General features: G+C 45.6%; 2 protein-coding genes across 2 annotated transcripts in view; one reads left to right on the top strand and one right to left on the bottom strand.

Annotated features, from left to right (window-relative positions):
* Positions 1 to 1,217: 1,217 nt before the first annotated feature.
* On the bottom strand, positions 1,218 to 3,903 carry LOC138667334 (uncharacterized). The gene is made up of 2 exons (XM_069755568.1): positions 3,203 to 3,903; positions 1,218 to 2,767 (listed from the first exon to the last, which is right to left on the bottom strand). The coding sequence occupies exons 1-2, from the start codon at positions 3,511 to 3,513 to the stop codon at positions 1,996 to 1,998; spliced, it is 1,083 nt and encodes a 360-aa protein (XP_069611669.1). The 5' UTR covers positions 3,514 to 3,903; the 3' UTR covers positions 1,218 to 1,995.
* Positions 3,904 to 3,969: 66 nt separating this feature from the next.
* The window catches only part of LOC138667333 (zinc finger protein 79-like), a 38,270-nt gene continuing 22,683 nt past the window's right edge, over positions 3,970 to 19,556 (top strand). The window contains exons 1-2 of the mRNA XM_069755567.1: positions 3,970 to 4,008; positions 17,254 to 17,337. Coding sequence (XP_069611668.1) covers positions 3,982 to 4,008; positions 17,254 to 17,337 — 111 coding nt within the window. The 5' untranslated portion in view covers positions 3,970 to 3,981. The remainder of the gene's footprint in view (positions 4,009 to 17,253; positions 17,338 to 19,556) is intronic.

Below are 19,556 nucleotides of genomic sequence, written 5' to 3'. Positions count from 1 at the left end.
CACCTAAAGACTTAACCTCAGCACCTGAGGAAGGAAACTCAGAAGCCACAGTACCACTCTCATCCACCAAAGGAAGCTCATAGACAGAACCAGCCGAAGTACCACTCACGACCACAGGAGGGAGCTTGGCCACAGAATTCACAACAGATCCCCTTAATCTATTAGAGTACCTCAGTATCTATCACACACGCTCCAAGATAGGCGAACCAGGCGACATGAACAGCAACGTATGCTGCCCGCGCTCATTGATGCTCGAGTTTTATCCATACGAAATTCCAAGGAGAGCAGGAACCAAACCATGTGCTAGGGCCCATTGAACAATGGCGAGCTGCCCAACATCAAATACAGATGTCATCTGCTACCAACATACCACATGCACAAAATGTAGGTACACAACAATCACAGCACATGCCTGCACCCTCATCCATGCTTCCACCTCCTGCCTTCAGACATCGTTATCCACAAATGTCTGCTCCTGTTTGGTTTCCTTCTGCCCGTTGCTACACCCATGATTATGGTCACATGTCTGATCCAGACTCAGTGCCTCATGCCTGTGCCAGTACTCAGCAGTATGGGCAAATGTCTGATCCAGACTCAGTGCCTCATGCCCGTGCCAGTACTCAGCAATATTGGCAAAGGTCTGATCCAAGCACCACCTATAGCCGACATTCTGAAACAATGTCCTCCAGCATGTCTGGGGGTGATAGTATTGGTGCTCATTTTGCTATGCCACGGCCATACAATCTGCCATCAAGGCACAAGACACCTATGGTCACCCAATTTGGTCCGCCCAACCGTATGCCAAGAGGTGCTACCTATAGTAGTTCCCAATCATATCCGAGCCAAATTGTTGATTCACAACCTACTTTACCTCAGCCACAAACTGTTTCTCAAAGATTTTGGGATGTCTTACAATACACAACCTTATCCCCATCTACATCTGTACCAGCATCAGTTTTGCACAATGAACCTCCTCCAACAACCACACACCAGACCACAATGCCTACAGGACAAATGCCCACACCGTCCTCCAGCCCCGAACGTGTAAGCGCAGAAAATACCACGGATGAATCATTCTCCAGACATGGTGACTTTGTTGATTTATGAGTAACCTTAACTAAGCATGTTACCTTCATTTAGTTATTTCAAACTTTTCTTTATTTTGGCTACTCTCTCAGATGAATACATGTGTTGTAAGAAAAATAAAACACATTGTTAAAGTGGTAATATGTCTTGTTTATTTGTCAATGCATTTGTAATTTTAACAATACTAATTAATTGATATGAGCGTAATCATAATTCTCAAAAAAAAATACCTGACCACCGTTATGTCCCACTAAGTCAGCCATATCTTGCCCATACTCAAATTCCAAACAGGATGGTGGTAATATTAATCCGTCACGGATTAAAAATAATGGTAAAGGAGGAGATGGTGGTGGTGCACGCAGCTTCATTGACTATCAGTGAGGTCACTGAAGCTGCGCCTTCCCACAGCCTCAACTGCGGTGAGCTATTGACCATGGCCAAATGGCAGTGAAATTGTACTCTTCAAGTTCAGTATGTCTGAACAACATGATCGAAAGGTCACCCACTCTCCTTCCAGAACACAGTCAATGAGTGAGGGTCTTAGGTATTTGTTGTTAGTCCACAATTATCTGACCAAATACATACTTTAATACATGGCATATTTAGGACACCCACAGTAAACACATTATAATGAGGTATTAGTTATTTGTTAGGGGTAGCAATGGCCATGTATCAGTTACCCACATCAAATGTAAGCTCGCAACCCACGTCAAGGGTCCACATTGCCTTGCGAGTCCCTAAACAATTTGTAATTAAAGGAACCTAAAAATTTTACAAATAAAAAAGACACTCTTGGACAGAATACATATTGTGCTCTTCCATTTGCCATTGCACACTAGGTGTTAGAAAAAAATCAGCAAAATATTCTTCACTATCAGGGCAGAGTAAGCTACTCGGGGAGCATGCTCTCTATCCTTTGCTAATGCCACATCTCCCATCATCATCATCCAAGGATGGTTCTTGTTGTTGGCAGAAATTATGCAAAAGAACGGTGGCCTTTATGACTGCCTGGACATTTTGGGGATGCATTTGGATTTGTGTTTCAAAAATACGCCATCTTGAAGTAAAGATTCCAAAAGCACACTCAACCAATCGCAGGGCTTTCATCAGTTGAGTGTTAAAAATTCTTCTCCGGTTATCCAAACCTCGACGTGAAAATGGTCTCAGGACATTCCTTGAGAGCGCAAAACCCTCATCAGCAACCATGATAAATGGTGCAGGTGGGCCTGACGCACCAGGAAGCACACATGGTTGTGGCAGATTTAAATTAGTGTCAGCAAGTTGCCGAGCTAATCTGGAAGGTCTAAAGATGCGAACATCGGAGGCACTCCCATATGCCCCAATGTCAGCAACAACAAAACTGTAGCTGCTGTCAGCTACAGCCAGGAGCACAACGGAAAAATATTTTTTGTAATAAAAATAATGAGAACCAGAGTTTGGCGGCTTCTTGACACGAATTTGTTTACCATCCAGGGCACCAATGCAGTTTGGGAACTCAGTGGCTTCCATGAAACCCTGGGCAATCCGCAGCCAGTCTTGTGTGTTTGGCTGAGGCATGAGGCGGCTCTTTAGCTTGTCCCAAATCACATCACAGGTTGAGCGCACAATCCCGGATATGGTTGACGTGCCAAGGAGGAACTCAAAATGAAGTGAAGAATATGAGTGGCCAGTAGCCAGGAATCTGTTAAAAAAAACCATAGTTTGGATGTCAAACAATCGCCATCAATTGTTGATTATGCTGTTAAATGAAAAAAAGGTTAACATAGTGAAGGTAATGCAGCACAGATAAACATAAAAAATGTTTGCTCAAATATAACCCACACCCATTAATGCACCACACAGGTGTCACTTGGAATGAACATTTCACAAAGTGTCCATGTTATGAGTTTGGTTGTTGGCCCTACTATTTTTTTGCTAGTAAGAATACATATCCAAACTGTCTGTTTGGCTTGATTTCTATGTCAATGGTTAACCAAGACATGTTTTGCAGTTATGATTATGGTAACTGTATAACCTAGTGAACTGGAACATTACTCACTAGAGGTTGAAACACTTAACCCACTGCGATGGTTTGCAAGTTATTGGTCACAATATCATGTTTGGGCAAAAATCTTACCTCAAGGTTACGAGCAAATGCTCCTCCGGAGAAACGCTGAGTTGCATGCAGGTCTCTTGTCTGAAAAGGTAAGGCCGCAAAACATGAACTAGGTTGTCAAAGCCGGGAATGGAAAGACGACAAAAAGCAACAAACTTCACCGGGTATCTGCGAAGTTCATTATACAGTTTTGAAAAAACCATATGCCCCACGTAGCAACAGTAGAGGGTGAACCCATAGCCTCTTTTGCAGCTGTGGTTCCTCATTAAGCATATGGTGGCGAACCCCAAAGCGACGTAATACAAGCCATGCCAACCACAACAACGCCTCATTGTCAGTAGACATATTTATGACCCCTAAGGAGACCTAACACACACCCCTAAGATGATATGTCATTGTCCAAAACTTTTTAGGAACTGTTTTAAAGCATCATCACTAATGGATCACACCTTTGCACCTTCCAAGCCTTTAATTAATGCCTTTCGGCATTTTAGCTCCCGGTGTGGAGGCAATAGCACAATCATATGCCGCCATATACTAGACGTCCGGTAACCGGTAATAATTCCCTCATGTGTGGGGTCTATTTGTCTCCAGAGAAATCACACGTTACATTCCACACATAACATTGTGTAGAAAAGGCGGCGCAAGGTAATTGTGCCAGTAGTGAGGGCGAATAATGGCGGAAATGTCACTGATTGAGGAGACGTCTCCATGTAGCGTCTTCACTGCGGATCACGTGACCCCTGACTCCTCCCTCCTGTGACCTCATCACAGGTCCTGTGCGCACAGAGCAGCCATATATGTGGAGTGCGGCTCTGCAGGTGGAGGTATGTGGAGATTCCCCATTATTGAGCGCGGGGACATTAACCCCTTCTGCACTGAGACTCTTTTGATGTTGTTGTTGCCACTTTATAAGAATCATAACGTTGTTGTTCTGTTTCCTGTAATAGATACATACGAGCCAACTATGGAGGACAGGAAGTGAGGGAGCGGATTGTTCTCCTAGTACAGGGCCCCTTTCTTGGCCCCACACAGTGTAATGCCCCCCATTATGCCCTTGTAAGCAGGGTTCTGCCCCACACCCAGCTGCCTCGGGCACTTTACCATGAGCTGGTACCTTAGATTCTTCCCCGCACCCCTTTCCTTTGTTGGCGCCAAATCTGTTCTGCCTTTGGGGCTCTGGCCTTTATAATATCAGTAACTGCGTCATCAAGGTCTCCTGACCAGGTGCACCCTCTAGACTCTTCCCTCCGGAAACCCTCCCTCTTCCCAGTGATGTCACATGGTCCCGTCTGGATGGCAGATAGCAGTCTTTTTGTACAAATGCAGCACAGCCCCGAGGAGTCTCTTTTATGACTCTCCTTTTTACACCCCTTATGTAATATATATGATGGCGCTCACACAGTATAATGTTTCCACAGTACTGGCATCTCTCGTAAAAAAGGTATTTTCACAGTACCGCCATACCCCCACACAGTATAATGTTCTCATAATACCGCCATCCCACCACACACAGTATAATCTCGTACCTTTTTAATGTCCCCACAGTACTGCCCCCTACATGCACAATATGGTACCATCCACCTCACTGACTACCTCCGACCACCGACAATTAATAAATACTCACTTAGCCTCATTCTTGGTGCAAATACTAATGAACCCCGGATCTATGAGATATTTACCATACGATAGTTGGATAGGCAGGAGTGTATCATCCATAAAGGTAGCCCACTCGGTTGCTATGATGCCTATGAATTGACAGGGCCCGGTGGGGTGTGGTATTGGTCACCCTCTCCTTCCCATCATCACAATGTCAGCGATATCCACATTCCCATGACGGTGATACCGCTGAATAGATTAGTGAATCACGGAGTGGAAAGCTTCTGATCCACCATTCAGCCTTCACTTCTGAGTCTGAGACTCCGTGAGTAGAGAGTGGGTTTTTTTTTCCGAATATCAGGAATTGTGGGGGATTCATATTTACAGAAGACCTGTTGGGACTTTCATACTGAATGTGTAGCTGGTAGGGGCCATGATACTGGGGTTGTGGTGGACTGTAAATGCCTCCATACTGAGTGGGTTTTTTTTATTTTGTGTAGCAGGTTGTGGTGACCATAATTAGAGATGAACGAATATGTTCTGAAAACGATCGCCAAACATAAATTCGACACGAATATGGTACACTCGGATTCATGATCGGTAACACAAGCATTTTTCTTAAGATCGGAAAAAGTCAGTAATATTCGGTAAAAGATATAATAGAAGCCGGCAATACATGTGGCGCGTTTAGTAAAATCACAGCCACCAATATGGGAGACTGGGGTTCAAATCCTGGCTCTGCGCTGTTGGACATAATGTACCAGTAGTGGCCCATAACACTATGGTGCCTACCTCAATAAACATGAGAGTGTCACGAGCAAAGAGAGTCATGCCGGCTCATACGTCACCTGGATTAACAAGGTCTGCATCAGATGTCGAGGAACCAGGACAATCTGATGATAAATGGGCTACTGGACCAAACCATACATGGACAAGGCAAGAGAACCTGGATCTGATGAAATGCTATTATAACAGCAGACCAAATGGGAGAGGGTATATGAAGCGTATGAGGAAACTCTGGATGGATACAAGACTTGCATGTCCACTAACTGAGAAACAACGATTCACCCAACGTTTCAGTATCATAAAGAGAAAGCTATTATCACAACTTGAAATGGATGAACTGCACTGCAGATCCACCACACATGAAGACCTGGAAGAACAACATGTGCAACCCCCTGAAGATCCTCACCCAACCCTGCAACTAGAGAGCACTGCAGCTGGTCTGAAACAGAAGATTTTAGATAAACTAAATACCATCAATACCAGAAATCGACTGCCAAGGCTCAGCAAAGAAACACCACCAGACAGTATGCTAGAGGATGCCAATAGAGCAGCTCTTGCATCAATACCTACCACCACCATAACGCAAACTAATAACCTGATCTATGCTACTGCCTCAGCAATCATGGAAATGCTTGGTTATAAAACCAGCAAGAACAACAGAAGTACGTGCCCCCCTTGGAAAAGAAGACTGTAGACAAAGATCAAGGTGCCACGAAGAGCAGTCAGCCAACTGTCAGAAATACAGAAGTGTTTAAAGACCAAGAATAAGACCAAGCTGGACAAGTACAAAGGCCTGACCCCAACTGAAGAGAATGCTAAACAAAGGCTCACAGCACTTGCTGCAAGACTCGGGAGATTCATTAGAGAAGCTGAGGCCAAGAAGATAAATACCCTGTTTTCCAAATAACGATCCAGAGTGTAAAAAACCCCAACACCAGAGAAATATGGCTGCAATATCTGAGAATGAAACACAGCAACCACTTAGACCAAGAACAGACATCCAACAGTGGGTCAAGAACATGAATAGCTGGACAGCACCAGGCCCAGACATGATCCTCACCTACTGGCTATAGAAATTCACAGCGGTACATGAATGCATGGCAAAGCAGATGAACTAACTGCTAGAAGCAGGCCACCACCCAGCTTGGCTAAGACAAGGAAGAACAGTGCTGATCATGAAGGATCCTCACAAAGGACTAGGTCCATCCAAATACCGCCAATTAACCTGCCTTACAACAACATGGAAACTTCTGTCAGGCGTCATAGCCACCAAGCTACAGAACCATATGAACCAGTACATGAATCCAGCTCAGAAAGGCATTGGGACTGACACCAGAGGCTCTAAGCACCAGCTCCTAGTAGATAGAGCAGTCGCTCAAGACTCAAGATCCAGACAGACTAATCTCCATACAACTATAGTAAGTAAAGCCAGCTCACTGAGTAACCACTGCAGGTGCAAGGAACTCCACGCTGATCAACGTAGTCACAGGAGAAAGGAAAAAAAAGAACTTGTTCCAGCTCCATAGCTGTAAAATTCAGGCTTGAAACTTTATTTTGCCAATTTAAAAGCTTTGATAAAGATCTTTAGTGATCGAAACGCGTCGCTCTTGTCCCGCTGTGCTTCTGGAGAGCATATTTCCACTGCTTTTAAATTGTCAAAATAAAGTTTCAAGCCTGAATTTTACAGATATGGAGCTGGAACATGTTCTTTTTTTTTCCAATCTCCATACAGCCTGGATTGACTACAGGAAAGCCTATGACTCAATGCCAAACACATAGATCTGTGAATGCTTGGCTCTGTACAATGTCAACAGAAAATTAAGAACCTTCCTCAGAAACTCAATGGGGCTATGGAGAACAACATTGGAAGTCAACTCAAGACAACTAGCCCAAGAGACCATCAAATGCGGCATATACCAAGGTGGTGCACTGTCTCCATTGCTGTTCTGCATAGGCTTAAACCCCCTCAGTCAGATAATTACAGAGTCTGGCTATGGATACAAGTTCAAAAGTGGAAGCACCATCAGCCACCTCCTCTGTATGGATGACATCAAGCTGTATGCGAAAAATTAACGAAACATCAATTCACTGATCCACCTGACAAGGATCTACAGTGAAGACATCGGGCTGTGATTCAGACTGGAGAAGTGCGGCCGGTTGGTAATAAAGAGAGGCAAGGTAGTCAAGACTGATGGGGTGGAATTACCAGCAGGGCACATAGCAGATGTATAGACATGCTACAAGTACATCGTCATCCCACATGGATACGGTAACCATGATGAGGAGGCAAGGAAAGCAGCAACATCCAAATACCATCAAAGGGTAAGACAGGTCCTGAAGAGCCAGCTCAATGGGAAGAATAAAATCCACGCCATCAATATATATGCCCTGCCAGTTATCAGATACCCTGCTGGGCCCCCAGCTGGCCAAAAGAGGAGATGAAAGCTGCAGATGTGAAAACACAAAAGCTCCTCACAATGCATGGAAGTCTCCACCCTAAGTCTAACACACAAAGATTGTATACCAACAGAAAGAAGGGTGGTCGAGGCTTGATAAGCATCCAATCCACCATCATGGATGAAACAAGGAGTATCCAGGAAAACATCAGAAAAATGGCACCAAAATATGAGATGCTGAGAGAAAGCCTAAGGCAGCAACAACAACAGATCTGGAAGGAAGAACAGGAACATGAACCGCCATGGGAAGACATGCCGCTGCATGGGCTGTACCATCGACTGATAATGGAGGTGGCCGACATGGAGAAATCCTAGCAATGGCTGGAGAAAGCTGGACTCCGAGACAGCACAGAGGCACTAATCCTAGCGGCACAAGAGCAAGCACTAAGTACCAGATCCATAGAAGCAGGAATCTACCACACAAGACAAGACCGAAGATGCAGGCTATGCAAAGAAACCTTAGAAACTATCCAGGATGCAAAATGCAAGCAGGAACAGCGTATAATGAACGCCACAACCAAGTAGCGGGAATTGTATACAGGAACATCTGCACAGCATATGGGCTAATTCCCCCTACGTTCTGGTGGAGAAGGAAAGAGCTAAAATCCTGTGGGACTTCAAGATCAAGATGGATAAGCAGGTGTTAGCTAACGAACCAGACATTGTGATAGTAGACAAGGATCAGAAGACAGCAATGATAATACATGTGGCAGTGCCAAGTGACAGCAACATCAGAAAGAAGGAATATGAGAAGCTGGAGAAATACCAGGGCCTCAAAGGAGAACTGGAGAAGATGTGGAAGGTGAAGGCAACTGTGATTCAATTCCAGTGGTGATAGGGGCACTTGAAGCAGTGACCCTTAGTGGGAAGAATGTCTATAACAGATCCCATGAGCAACATCTGAGCTCTCTGTCCAGAAAAGCGCAATGCTGGGTGTTATGATCTGGTGGTCAGGACAATAATGGACCTGGTGGTTAAGAGCACACGGAATGACCTGATAGTCACTGATAAAAAAGGACGAGCTCTGAGACATGGGAACTCTGCTGACCGCAATCCCTAATCCTATAACGCACACTAGAAAAAGCCGTGGATTGCTCCTTACGCTCCCTATGCAACTCGGCACAGCCTAAGGAACTAGCTAGCCCTGAAGATAGAAAAATAAAGCCTACCTTGCCTCAGAGAAATTCCCCAAAGGAAAAGGCAGCCCCCCACATATAATGACTGTGAGTAAAGATGAAAATACAAACACAGAGATGAAATAGATTTAGCAAAGCGAGGCCCGACTTACTGAACAGACTGAGGATAGGAAAGGATGTTTTGCGGTCAGCACAAAAACCTACAAAAAGACCACGCAGAGGGCGCAAAAAGACCCTCCGCACCGACTCACGGTTCGGAGGCGCTCCCTCTGCGTCCCAGAGCTTCCAGCAAGCAAGACAACAATAAAAATAGCAAGCTGGACAGAAAAATAGCAAACCAAAGAAAAACAAGCAGGAAACTTAGCTTCTGCTGGGAAGACAGGTCACAAGAACGATCCAGGAGTGAACTAGACCAATACTGGAACATTGACAGGTGGCATGGAACAAAGATCCAAGTGGAGTTAAATAGAGCAGCCAACTATCGAATTAACCTCGTCACCTGTGGAAGGAAACTCAGAAACACCCACCAGAGGAAGTCCATGGACAGAACCAGCCGAAGTACCATTTATGACCACAGGAGGGAGCCTGACCACAGAATTCACAACAGTACCCCCCCCCCTTGAGACCGAACCCTCACCTGAGCCCCCAGGCCGACCAGGATGAGCCAAATGAAAGGCACGAACCAGATCGGCAGCATGAACATCAGAGGCAAAAACCCAGGAATTATCTTCCTGACCATAACACTTCTGTTGTGAATTCTGTGGCCAAGCTCCCTCCTGTGGTCGAGAGTGGTACTTCGGCTGGTTCTGTCTATGAGCTTCCTTTGTTGGATGAGAGTGGTACTGCGGCTTCTGAGTTTCCTTCCTCAGGTGATGAGGTTAAGTCTTTAGGTGCTGCTCTATTTAACTCCACCTGGTGCTTTGATCCTGGCCTCCAGTCAGTGTTCTAGTATTGGTCTTGCTTCCTCCTGGATCGTTCCTGTGGCCTGTCTTCCTGCATAAGCTAAGTTTTGCTTGTGTTATTTTTGCTTGCTATTTTTTCTGTCCAGCTTGCTTTATTGGTTTTTCTTGCTTGCTGGAAGCTCTGAGACGCAGAGGGAGCACCTCCGTACCGTTAGTCGGTGCGGAGGGTCTTTTTGCCCCTCTGCGTGGTTGTTTGTAGGTTTTTGTGTTGACCGCAAAGCTATCTTTCCTATCCTCGGTCTATTCAGTAAGTCGGACCTCACTTTGCTAAATCTATTTCATCTCTGTGTTTGTATTTTCATCTTACTCACAGTCATTATATGTGGGGGGCTGCCTTTTCCTTTGGGGAATTTCTCTGAGGCAAGGTAGGCTTATTTTTCTATCTTCAGGGCTAGTTAGTTTCTCAGGCTGTGCCGAGTTGCATAGGGAGCGTTAGGCGCAATCCACGGCTACCTCTAGTGTGGTGTGTTAGGATTAGGGATTGCGGTCAGCAGAGCTCCCACGTCTCAGAGCTCGTCCTTTGTTTTTGGTATTTGTCAGGTCACTTTGTGTGCTCTGAACTTCAATGTCCATTGTGGTTCTGAATTACCTGTTCATAACACCCTTCCACTTGACCAGGTACTGGAGTTTCCGTCTCGAAATACGAGAATCCAAAATCTTCTCCACCACATACTCCAACTCCCCCTCAACCAACACCGGGGCAGGAGGATCAACGGATGGAACCACAGGCGCCACGTATCTCCGCAATAACGACCTATGGAACACATTATGGATGGCAAAAGAAGCAGGAAGGGCCAAACGAAATGACACAGGATTGATAACCTCAGAAATCTTATACGGACCAATGAAATGAGGCTTAAACTTAGGAGAGGAAACCTTCATAGGAACATAACGAGATGACAACCAAACCAAATCCCCAACACGAAGTCGGGGACCCACACAGCGCCGGCGGTTAGCGAAACGTTGAGCCTTCTCCTGGGACAATGTCAAATTGTCCACCACATGAGTCCAAATCTGCTGCAACCTATCCACCACAGTATCTACACCAGGACAGTCCGAAGACTCAACCTGCCCTGAAGAGAAACGAGGATGGAAACCAGTATTGCAGAAAAACGGCGAAACCAAAGTAGCCGAGCTGGCCCGATTATTAAGGGCGAACTCAGCCAACGGCAAAAAGGACACCCAATCATCCTGATCAGCAGAAACAAAGCATCTCAGATATGTTTCCAAAGTTTTATTAGTTCATTCGGTTTGGCCATTTGTCTGAGGATGGAAAGCCGAGGAAAAAGACAAATCAATGCCCATCCTAGCACAAAAGGATCGCCAAAACCTCGAAACAAATTGGGAACCTCTGTCAGAAACGATGTTCTCCGGAATACCATGTAAACGAACCACATGCTGGAAAAATAATGGCACCAAATCAGAGGAGGAAGGCAATTTAGACAAAGGTACCAAATGGACCATCTTAGAAAAGCGATCACAAACCACCCAAATGACCGACATCTTTTGAGAGACGGGGAGATCCGAAATAAAATCCATAGAAATATGCGTCCAGGGCCTCTTCGGGACCGGCAAGGGCAAAAGCAACCCACTGGCACGAGAACAGCAGGGCTTAGCCCGAGCACAAGTCCCACAGGACTGCACAAAAGAACGCACATCCCGTGACAAAGACGGCCACCAAAAGGATCTAGCCACCAAATCTCTGGTACCAAAGATTCCAGGATGCCCAACCAACACTGAACAATGAATCTCAGAGATAACTCTACTAGTCCATCTATCAGGGACAGTTTCTCCGCTGGGCAACGGTCAGGTCTATCAGCCTGAAATTTTTGCAGCACCCGCCGCAAATCAGGGGAGATGGCAGACAAAATTACCCCCTCTTTGAGAATACCCGCCGGCTCAGGAACACCCGGAGAGTCAGGCACAAAACTCCTTGACAGGGTACAGCCTTCACATCCTTAGAGCCCGGAAGGTACGAAACCACAAAATCAAAACGGGAGAAAAATAACGACCATCGAGCCTGTCTCGGATTCAACCGTTTGGTAGACTCAAGATAAGTCAAATTCTTGTGATCTGTCAAGACCACCACGCGATGCTTGGCTCCTTCAAGCCAATGACGCCACTCCTCGAACGCCCACTTCATGGCCAACAACTCTCGATTACCAACATCATAATTACGCTCAGCAGGCGAAAACTTTCAAGAAAAGAAAGCACATGGCTTCATCACCGAGCCATCAGAACTTCTTTGCGACAAAACAGCCCCTGCTCCAATCTCAGAAGCATCAACCTCAACCTGAAACGGGAGCGAAACATCTGGCTGGCACAACACAGGGGCAGAAGAAAAACGACGCTTCAACTCCTGAAAAGCCTATACAGCTGCAGAAGACCAATTGACCACATCAGCACCCTTCTTGGTCAAATCAGTCAACGGTTTAGCAACACTAGAAAAATTAGCGATGAAGCGCTGATAAAAATTAGCAAAGCCCAGGAACTTTTGCAGGCTCTTCACAGATGTCGGCTGAGTCCAATCGTAAATGGCCTGGACTTTAACAGGGTCCATCTCGATAGTAGAAGGGGGAAAAATGAACCCCAAAAATGAAACCTTCTGAACTCCAAAGAGACACTTTGACCCCTTCACAATCAAGGAATTCGCACGAAGGACCTGGAACACCATTCTGACCTGCTTCACATGAGACTCCCAATCATCCGAAAAGACCAAAATATCATCCAAATACACAATCAGGAATTTATCCAGGTACTCTCGGAAGATGTCATGCATAAAGGACTGAAATACTGATGGAGCATTAGAAAGCCCGAATGGCATAACCAGGTACTCAAAATGGCCCTCGGGCGTATTAAATGCTGTTTTCCATTCATCGCCTTGTTTAATACGCACAAGATTATGCGCCCCTCGAAGATCTATCTTGGTGAACCAACTAGCCCCTTTAATACGAGCAAACAAATCAGACAGCAATGGCAAAGGATACTGAAATTTGACTGTAATTTTATTAAGAAGGCGGTAATCAATACAAGGTCTCAAAGAACCATCTTTCTTGGCCACAAAAAAGAACCCTGCTCCTAACGGTGATGACGACGGGCGAATATGGCCTTTCTCCAAGGATGCCTTTATATAACTCCGCATAGCGGAGTGTTCTGGCACAGATAAATTAAACAGACGGCCCTTAGGAAACTTACTACCAGGAATCAAATTAATTGCATAATCTATGAGTAGGTAGGGCACTGGCTTTGGGCTCATCAAATACATCCCGATAATCCGACAAAAACTCTGGAACTTCAGAAGGAGTGGAAGACGAAATAGACAAAAATGGAACATCACCATGTACCCCCTGGCAACCCCAGCTGGACACAGACATAGATTTCCAGTCCAATACTGGATTATGAACCTGTAGCCATGGCAACCCCAAAACGACCACATCATGCAGATTATGCAACACCAGAAAGCGGATATCCTCCTAATGTGCAGGAGCCATGCACATGGTCAATTGGGTCCAGTACTGAGGCTTATTCTTGGCCAAAGGCATAGCATCAATTCCTCTCAATGGAATAGGATACTGCAAGGGCTCTAGGAAAAAACCACAGCGCATAGCATACTCCAAGTCCATCAAATTCAGGGCAGCGCCTGAATCCACAAATGCCATAACAGAATAGGATGACAAAGAGCAAATCAGAGTATCGGACAATAGAAATTTAGACTGTACCGTACCAATGGTGGCAGACCTAGCGAACCGCTTAGTGCGCTTAGGACAATCGGAGATAGCATGAGTGGAATCACCACAGTAAAAACATAGCCCATTCCGACGTCTGTGTTCTTGCCGTTCAGCTCTGGTCAAAGTCCTATCATATTGCATAGGCTCAGGCCCATGCTCAGATAGTACCGCCAAATGATGCACAGCTTTACGCTCACGCAAGCGTCGATCGATCTGAATGGCCAAAGACATAGACTCATTCAAACCAGCAGGCATGGGAAATCCCACCATGACATCCTTAAGGGCTTCAGAGAGACCCTTTCTGAAGATTGCTGCCAGGGCACATTCATTCCACTGAGTGAGCACAGACCACTTTCTAAACTTCTGACAATATATCTCCGCTTCATCCTGACCCTGACACAGAGCCAGCAAGATTTTCTCTGCCTGATCCACTGAATTAGGTTCGTCATAAAGCAATCCAAGCGCCAGGAAAAACGCATCAACATCACGTAATGCCGGATCTCCTGGCGCAAGGGAAAATGCCCAGTCTTGAGGGTCATCACGTAACAAAGAAATAATGATCTTTACTTGTTGAACAGGGTCACCTGAGGAGCGAGGTTTCAAGGCAAGAAACAATTCACAATTATTTTTGAAATTCAAGAACTTAGATCTATCACCAAAAAACAAATCAGGAATTGGAATCCTAGGCTCTGACATCGGATTCTGAACCACAAAATCTTGAATGTTTTGTACCCTTGTAGTGAGATTATGCATCCAAGAGGATAGACCTTGAATGTCCATGTTTACACCTGTGTCCTGAACCACCCAGAGGTAAAGGGGAAAAGAGAGACAAAACACACTGCAAAGAAAAAAAAATGGTCTCAGAACTTCTCTTATCCCTCTATTGAGATGCATTAGTACTTTTGGCCACCTGTACTGTTATGATCTGGTGGTCAGGACAATAATGGACCTGGTGGTTAAGAGCACACGGAATGACCTGATAGTCACTGATAAAAAAGGACGAGCTCTGAGACGTGGGAACTCTGCTGACCGCAATCCCTAATCCTATAACGCACACTAGAAATAGCCGTGGATTGCTCCTAACGCTCCCTATGCAACTCGGCACAGCCTAAGGAACTAGCTAGCCCTGAAGATAGAAAAATAAAGCCTACCTTGCCTCAGAGAAATTCCCCAAAGGAAAAGGCAGCCCCCCACATATAATGACTGTGAGTAAAGATGAAAATACAAACACAGAGATGAAATAGATTTAGCAAAGCGAGGCCCGACTTACTGAACAGACTGAGGATAGGAAAGGATGCTTTGCGGTCAGCACAAAAACCTACAAAAAGACCACGCAGAGGGCGCAAAAAGACCCTCCGCACCGACTCACGGTGCGGAGGCGCTCCCTCTGCGTCCCAGAGCTTCCAGCAAGCAAGACAACAATAAAAATAGCAAGCTGGACAGAAAAATAGCAAACCAAAGAAAAACAAGCAGGAAACTTAGCTTCTGCTGGGAAGACAGGTCACAAGAACGATCCAGGAGTGAACTAGACCAATACTGGAACATTGACAGGTGGCATGGAACAAAGATCCAAGTGGAGTTAAATAGAGCAGCCAACTAACGAATTAACCTCGTCACCTGTGGAAGGAAACTCAGAAACACCCACCAGAGGAAGTCCATGGACAGAACCAGCCGAAGTACCATTCATGACCACAGGAGGGAGCCTGACCACAGAATTCACAACAGCTGGGAACAACTAAGAACCTGTGCAGAATCCTCAAGCTCCCAGGTCTCTGGTAGAGGACCCAAGAATGAGAAAGAACAACAAATACCACTAAAGGCTAAGTATACAGTTGTGAGCTGATATTAATAGCCTGGGAAGCTTCATTGGTATTACCCCCTTCCCAGGCTATAAACATCGGCCCCCAGCCATCGGCTTCCCTCTTCTAGTTACGAAAATTATACAGGAGCCCACACCATTTTTTTCAGAAAAATAATCTTTTATTAAGTAAATTCATGTGCAGTACGCTGCACACACTGTACTAATTGTATATGCCACAGACAGGGCCGGCGTTAGGGGCAGGCAGACCAGGCAGCTGCCTGGGGCTCCCACTCCCCCAGGGGCCCCCAGCTAGCGGCAAGTCATGCAGCCGCTATGGGGCCCCTGTGAGGCAGCGCCGACTCCCCCGCCGCATTGAACTTTACCGGCGTCTGCCGGTACAGTTCAAAGCAATGATGGAGGAGAGAGCGTCACCTGATGCTCCCTCTCCCATCATTCCCCACTCTGCCTCTGACACAGCGGGTGCGCGCGCACTCACTGTGACACAGGCAGTGCGGCGGCAGCCGCCGACACAGGAGCAGGGAGCAGCACGGGCTCGGGGAGAGGTAAGGAGCTTGTGTTTTTTTTGTGTTTTTTTTACTGGACTGTGCGGCCTTTCTCGGGAGGAGAGAGGCGGGGTGGGAAGGGGGGATGTGAGCTGTGCTGTATACTCCTGTGGGCTCTGCTGTATACTACTGTGGGCTCTGCTGTATACTACTGTGGGCAGTGTTGTATACTACTGTGGGCAGTGCTGTATACTACTGTGGGCTCTGCTGTATAATACAGTGGGCTCTGCTGTATACTATTGTGGGCAGTGCTGTATACTACTGTGGGCAGTGCTGTATACTACTGTGGGCTCTGCTGTATACTACTGTGGGCTCTGCTGTATACTACTGTGGGGTGTGTTATATACTACTGTGGGCAGTGCTGTATACTACTGTGGGCTCTGCTGTATACTACTGTGGGGGGGGGCTGCATTATATTCTATAGGGAGGTTACATTATACTCTATGGGGGGCTGCATTATACTCTGTGGAGTGGCTGCATTATACTCTGTGGGGTGGTGGCTGCATTATACTATATGTGGGCTGCATTATACTGTATCGGGGACTATGGGGAATACGTTATACTATATGAAGAACTATGGGGTGCATTATACTATGGGAAGTGAATTGTACTACATGGATGACTATGGCGGTGCATTATACTTTATGGAGCACTGTGAGGAGTGTATTATGCTATATGGAGGACTGAGGAGTATATTTTAATATATAGAGGACTATGAGGAGTGTATTATACTATATGGAGGACTATGGGAAGTGTATAATACTATATGGAGGATTATGAGGAGTGTATTATACATTTTACAATATGGAGGACTGTGGTGCACATTATAATATATGGAGGAGTATGGGGTGTATTTTACCAAACAAGCAAAATGCAGCATATTCATTGGGTGATTGGATTGTTTATGCCGGAATAAAAATCCTTGTTCTCAGCAGCACATCGCCGGTGTAAACAGTAGATGTACTGCTGATAACATGATACTGTATGGTGATCTGTTAGTGATCTATTAGTGATGGTTCTGTCCCCATCATTCTTTCTCAGACGGTGGAAAGAGGCTGGGAAACAAGCGTCCAACGACTTCAGTGTTGTCGATCACACTCGTTTAGCGGCCTGAGATCAGTGCATGTAAGTACAACCGAAATGCTTCTGTGTGATGTGCAATATGTCAGCATTTGGGGCCCCATTTTAAACTTTGCCTAGGGCCCCACTTTGCCTAAAACCGGCCCTGGCCACAGACCTCTTTATATCTACCTATTCTATTTGTATTTACTGTATGTAATCCATGTCTTCTATCCTGTCGGCTCCTGCGGTGATTTTACACTACCGCTACTGGTGAATTCCTGGCTTTTCTTCTATCTATCTATGTAATATGCATACACATCTACTGTATAATTGTCTAAGGGTCACTTCCGTCTTTCTGTCTGTCTGTCTGTCTGTCACGGAAATCCCAAGTCGCTGATTGGTCCCAGCCAGCTGGCCACGACCAATCAGCGACGGGCACAATCCGGCCGCGAATTGGCCACTCCCTACTCCCCTGCACTCAGTGCCCCCTCCATACTCCCCCCCAGTCAGCGCCCACCACCCACATAACATTGTAGCAGTCCGTTAAACCGACTGCGTTACACCGCGGCATAACGCGGTGTAAAGCAGTCTGTTAATGCTGCTATTATCCCTGTGTGACGAACTATTCTCACCTTCTGGCGCCTTTCCCGTTCCTCGCGACGCTCCAGGCCATGCATTGCGGTCTCACGAGATGATGGCGTAGCACTCTCCTGAGACCACTACGTCATCATCTCGCGAGACTGCAATGCATTTTTGGGACCGGAGCATCGCAAGGAGCATCGGTACACGCCTCGCCTGGATCTGGGGGCCGCCGGCAGTGAGTATACTATTTTTTATTAAAAAATTTTTTAAAAATGGGGATATGGTGCCCACACTGCTATATAGTACTTGAGCTGTGTTATATACTGCGTGGCTGCTATATACTACGTGGGTAGTGTTATATACTATGTTGGCAGTGCTATAACGTGGGCAGTGTTATATACTGCGTGGGCTGTGCTATATACTACTAGGGCAGTGTTATATACTACATGGGCAGTGTTATATACTGCGTGGGCTGTGTTATATATTATGTGGGCTGTGATATATATTGCTTGGGCTGTGCTATATATTACGTGGGCTGTGTTATATATTACGCGGCTGTGCTATATACTATGTGGGCAGTGTTATATACTAAGTGGCTGCTATATATTACGTGGCTATGCTATATACTACGTTGCTGTGCTATATACAATGTGGCTGTCTGTGTTACGTGGGCTGTGTTATATACTGCGTGAGCTGTGCTATATATTGCGTGGGCTGTTTTATATACTACGTGGCTGTGTTATATACTACGTGGCTGTGCTATATACTACATGGCTCCTATATACTACATGGCTGTGTTATATACTACGTGGCTGCTATATATAACGTGGGCTGTGTTGAATACTACGTGGCTGTGCTATATACTACGTGTCTGCTATATACTACATGGCTGTGCTATATACTGCGTGGCTGTGCTATATACTACGTGGCTGTGCTATATACTACGTGGGCTGTGTTATATACTACGTGGCTGTGCTATATACTACGTGGCTGTGCTATATATTACGTGGGCTGTGCTATATACTACGTGGCTGTCTGCGTTACGTGGGCTGTGCTATATACTATGTGGCTGCTATATACATACATACATACATATTCTAGAATACCCGATGCGTTAGAGTCGGGCCACCATCTAGTGTATATATATATACAGTTAGGTCCATATATATTTGGACAGAGACCACATTTTTCTAATTTTGGTTATAGACATTACCACAATAAATTTTAAACAAAACAATTCAGATGCAGTTGAAGTTCAGACTTTCAGCTTTCATTTGAGGGTATCCACATTAAAATTGGATGAAGGGTTTAGGAGTTTCAGCTCCTTAACATGTGCCACCCTGTTTTTAAAAGGACCAAAAGTAATTGGATAATTGACTCCAAGGCTATTTCATGGACAGGTGTGGGCAATCCCTTTGTTATGTCATTCTCAATTAAGCAGATAAAAGGTCTGGAGTTGATTTGAGGTGTGGTATTTGCATTTGGAAGGTTTTGCTGTGAAGTAAACATGCGATCAAAGGAGCTCTCCATGCAGGTGAAACAAGCCATCCTTAAGCTGCGAAAACAGAAAAAACCCATCCGAGAAATTGCTACAATATTAGGAGTGGCAAAATCTACAGTTTGGTACATCCTGAGAAAGAAAGAAAGCACTGGTGAACTCATCAATGCAAAAAAACCTGGGCGCCCACGGAAGACAACAG

The sequence above is a fragment of the Ranitomeya imitator genome, chromosome 2, assembly GCF_032444005.1.
Source record: "Ranitomeya imitator isolate aRanImi1 chromosome 2, aRanImi1.pri, whole genome shotgun sequence".
Classification (NCBI taxonomy): domain Eukaryota; kingdom Metazoa; phylum Chordata; class Amphibia; order Anura; family Dendrobatidae; genus Ranitomeya; species Ranitomeya imitator.
Note: the sequence above shows the minus strand (reverse complement) of the source record. Positions and strands in the feature narration are given on the sequence as shown.